Source organism: Octopus bimaculoides, chromosome 3 (assembly GCF_001194135.2).
Source record: "Octopus bimaculoides isolate UCB-OBI-ISO-001 chromosome 3, ASM119413v2, whole genome shotgun sequence".
Taxonomy (NCBI): Eukaryota; Metazoa; Mollusca; class Cephalopoda; order Octopoda; family Octopodidae; genus Octopus; species Octopus bimaculoides.
This window is the reverse complement of record NC_068983.1, coordinates 53647531-53651702: the sequence shown is the minus strand read 5'-3', so window position 1 is coordinate 53651702 and position 4172 is coordinate 53647531. Positions and strand designations below refer to the sequence as shown.

General features: G+C 33.8%; 1 protein-coding gene across 1 annotated transcript in view; it reads left to right on the top strand.

Annotated features, from left to right (window-relative positions):
- LOC106880479 (sodium-coupled monocarboxylate transporter 1) overlaps positions 1 to 3988 on the top strand; it is a 177370-nt gene extending 173382 nt beyond the window's left edge. Inside the window, exon 16 of the mRNA XM_014930424.2 lies at positions 1403 to 3988. Coding sequence (XP_014785910.1) covers positions 1403 to 1594 — 192 coding nt within the window. The 3' untranslated portion in view covers positions 1595 to 3988. The remainder of the gene's footprint in view (positions 1 to 1402) is intronic.
- The last annotated feature ends 184 nt before the right edge of the window (positions 3989 to 4172 follow it).

Sequence of the window (4172 nt, the reverse complement as noted above, 5' to 3'; positions counted from 1 at the left end):
GTGTGTGTGTGTGTGTGTGTGTGTGTGTGTGTGTGTGTGTGTGAGAGTGTGTGTGAATGTATAAATATTCCGTGTGTTTCAACCTAAAGGGTGTGATGATACTGGGGGCACTGCCAGTAACATCACCTCTTCAATGGTCATTCGCATGTGTTTGGCTTTTGGAGAATGAGCAAGTTTGATACTGCTGCCCTCGTATGAGGTTCTTCTGGGATTTTGGAGAGCAAAAGTTCGAGGTATTTTTTGGAAACATCTATACCCACACTCACCATGTAGATCTCTCAGAATTTTTGGCAAAAGATTATTAAAAAGCTCTGGGACTTTATCCAAAGAATGTCTCAGGACAAGGCCATGAACTTCTGAATAATGGAATATTTTTAGCTAAAACTATAACTCGCTATATTAAAACATTTACTCTTACACTGATGTTCTTTTTTACTTCTGTTTTTTTCAGTATTACCACGTGAAAAATAAAGGTCATACAATATATGTCATAAACAAAACACATTTTCAGCTAAATAATACATCTCTTTCCAGGGCATTATGTGTGCACATGTCTGTGTGTATTCACACATTGAGAATCCAGATAAACTATTTGGTTTATAAACATTATTATATTGTTGTATATTATGCATTGTGGAGGTGCAATGGCCCAGTGGTTAGGGCAGCGAACTCGCAATCATAGGATTGCAGTTTCAATTCCCAGGCCGGGCATTGTATTTATTGAGCAAAAACACTTACAGCTCCACGAAGTTCTGGCAGGGGGTTGTGGAAGCCCTGCTGTACTCTTTCACCACAACTTTCTCTCACTCATTATTCCTGTTTCTGTTGTACCTTTATTTGAAAGGACCATCCTTGTCACACTCTGTGTCATGCTGAATCTCCCCAAGAACTACGTTGAATACACGTATCTGTGGAATGCTCAGCCACTTGCACGTCAATTTCATGAGCAGGCTGTTCCATTGATCAGATCAACTGGAACCTTCTCCATTGTAACTGATGGAGTGCCGTAGTAATGATATGCATTAGCATCATCTAAGTCAGGGGTTTTCAAACTGTGGTCCGCGGACCACAGGGGGTCTGCAAGGACAAGACAGGGGGTCCGTGGACAGCAAATACCTTTTATGGGCAATTTGATTTTATATATGTTTTTTAATCGAAATCTTTTAATTAACAATAAACCTATTTGTTAAATTCTGTTAAATAAATAAATGTAAAAATATATGTTATTTTAAGCAAATATTTATGTATAAATTTCATAAGCATTTATAAGGGGGTAAAGCCTGAAATACAAAGGGGTCCGCAAGTCAAAAAGTTTGAAAACCCCTGATCTAAGTAACCAAAAACTCTGGTTATCAAAACTGTTTGTGCTTTATTCAAATATATTTTGTTCTTTCCTTTTCAGAAATGGGAGAACAAGAACAAGAATGAGAAGCTGCAACAAAATGAAAAATCGAATGCAGCAGATAATCCAGCATTTTCACCAGATGATACAGATCTGGAAAAATATGAAGTGAAACCACCATCTGGTTTAAAAAAAATTGATCCAATGGAAAAATTAGATCCAAAGAAACTTACGGAAGTAACCCATATGTAACAAATATGTTTTAACTAACTCTGTTTTGAAATTCACAATATTACATTCATTACCTTTTCCCTCCTGTATCCATAATAACCTCAATTATGTAATAAGTAATTTCCATAATACATGCATCATATATTTAAACTAACCTTTTTTTTAAAAAAAAACAGAAAACAATATAAAAATCTATTGTGTTCCTACAATAGTATTCTCTTTTGTATTTTCCTCTTTATTTTCTCATATATCACCTTGTTTAAATGTAACCATATATTTTGCTGTACAACCCAACGATAAAATCAAGTTTCAGTAACCATAGTTAATTTTTACTCAACTCAGAAAAGATTCTAGTAAAATTGTCAAAGTACCATACAAAATATCTCTTTGTTATATAACATTCTGACTTCAGTTGTCATCAGTGTCAACTTTGTCTTTTATTGAACTGGAGTTGATAAAAATAAATACCAGTCATACACTGTTAGTGACTTTATATTTCATTTGCTGTGCTTCTCCTCTAAACTTTGTATGCCGGTGCCAGAGTTAAAAACCATTCGTTTTTAGTTCTCACTACTTAATTCTCATTAATTAGTTCTCGTTTAATATAGTGAATTGGCATGTTCATTGGCACTTAAGACAAAATGCTTCATGATTTTCTTTCCAGCCCTTTATATGATGATTTTAAATGCCACTTAGATCGACTTTGCTTTTCATCCTTTCGGGGTCAATAAATTAAGTACCAGTGAAACATTGGGGTCAATGTAATCAACTAGTCCCCTCCCCTGAAAATTTCAGGCCTTGTGCCTTCAGTAGAAAGGATAATTATTATTATTATTGTTGTTGTTGTTATTATTAAGGCAGTGGGGTGATAGAACTGTTAACATGCCAAGCAAAATGCTTTGCAGCATTTCGTTTGTGTTTACATTCTGATTTCCATTTCTGCTGAGGTTGATTTTGCCTTTCATCCTTTCAGGGTCAACAAAATAAGTACCAGTTGAGTACTGGGGTTGATTTAATTGATCTAGCCCCTCCCCCAAACATACTGACCTTGGACCAAAATTTGAAACCATTATTATTATTTTTTTTCTTTTTCCAATTGATTTGTATTTTATTTCATCTTCCGACCAGGTCTCAACCAGAGATCTAAAGCACGTATGTATTAGATGGAGAAAAACTTCCTGAGAATGTAGGTTGATGGTGTCAACACAAATTTTGAGTCACATAAATTGTTGATTTCTCAGGGATTTTGTCACTCACAGTTTTTTATAGGGATATCGCACTTTTGTGTGTTGTCTAAATTTTTGTATAAGAATATCTCATCTCCATGTGCTGTTTACATTTCTATGTACACACCTTGCAGTTACAACATGCCTGGCAGCAACTGTGTTTCATATACAAGGGAAATAGTTCAGCTTCCTGAAATGACTTATGTTGAAAAGCAATTTTCTTTCATTACTTTTTTGTGGTTTCTTAAACCCTGTCTGGTGACGATCTCAGATTTAATCCTTCGTTGTGGGGAGTTTACTGATACTTGTCCTTGATGTTCATTACTCACTGTGAAACTCCTGTTTGTTATTTGCTGCGGAACTCTGTTATTCACTGCCGAAGACAGCAAACTGAAAGAATTATAAGCCCACTGGACAAAATGCTCTGTGGCATTTCTATTAGCTTTGCTTTCTGAGATCAAGTTCTGCCAAGGTGGACTTAGTGTTTCATACCCTTTCAGGGCAATGAAATAAATACCAGTCAAGTACTGAGGTCAATGTAATCGGCCAGCCCCCTTCTCCTCAGTTCCAGGCCATGTGCCTACAGTAGAAAAAAATTAACAAGTTTCATTCATAAAATGTTTCAATTAGTAAAAAAGGAAATTGCTGATTAACGAATTTCAATAATATTTGTAAATTCCATCATAAACATGGTGTTATGACTGTGATGAAGAGACTTCATTCTCAAGGGGCACAGTCTATTTATTAGCAAGTAACTACCATTATGTTGGTAGAGTTCATTGCTATTTTTACTACATCATGACAATATAATTAATGAGTGATTAATTATTCATCAAATTACGGTTTTGATTTGTTTTTGTTTTTGTCTTTGCTTCTTTGTTTTTCTGTTTTTTTTTGTGTAAACTTTTTGAGAAAGTATAGAGCAAAAGTGTACCTAAATTTTCTGTGTTAAAATATTTTGTAGATATATTCTGTAGCTCTAACATTATCAGAAGTCATCACTAAATCATTGTGGTTTGTTTTAAAGAAAGGAAAAAAAAAAAATAAACAAATAAAAATAAAATACAAAAATAAAATCAGGGTTGAAATATAAAATAAATAAATGAATCATGAGAAATTTTCCATGATACATGTTTGTTATTCATTTTTTGTTTTTAAATAGACAAAATAAAGACATTTTTTAAATTTTGTATTTTGTTTAGTTGTTATTTTTGTCATTGTTATTCTTACAACATTGAAGTTGCTATATCACCAGAAAGTAAAATTCATTAACAACTCATTAGATTCTTTATTTGTTATTTAACCCCTCTCATACCAATCCACTTGAGACCACCCTTGCTTTCATGATACCAACATCATGTTTTAAACTGATC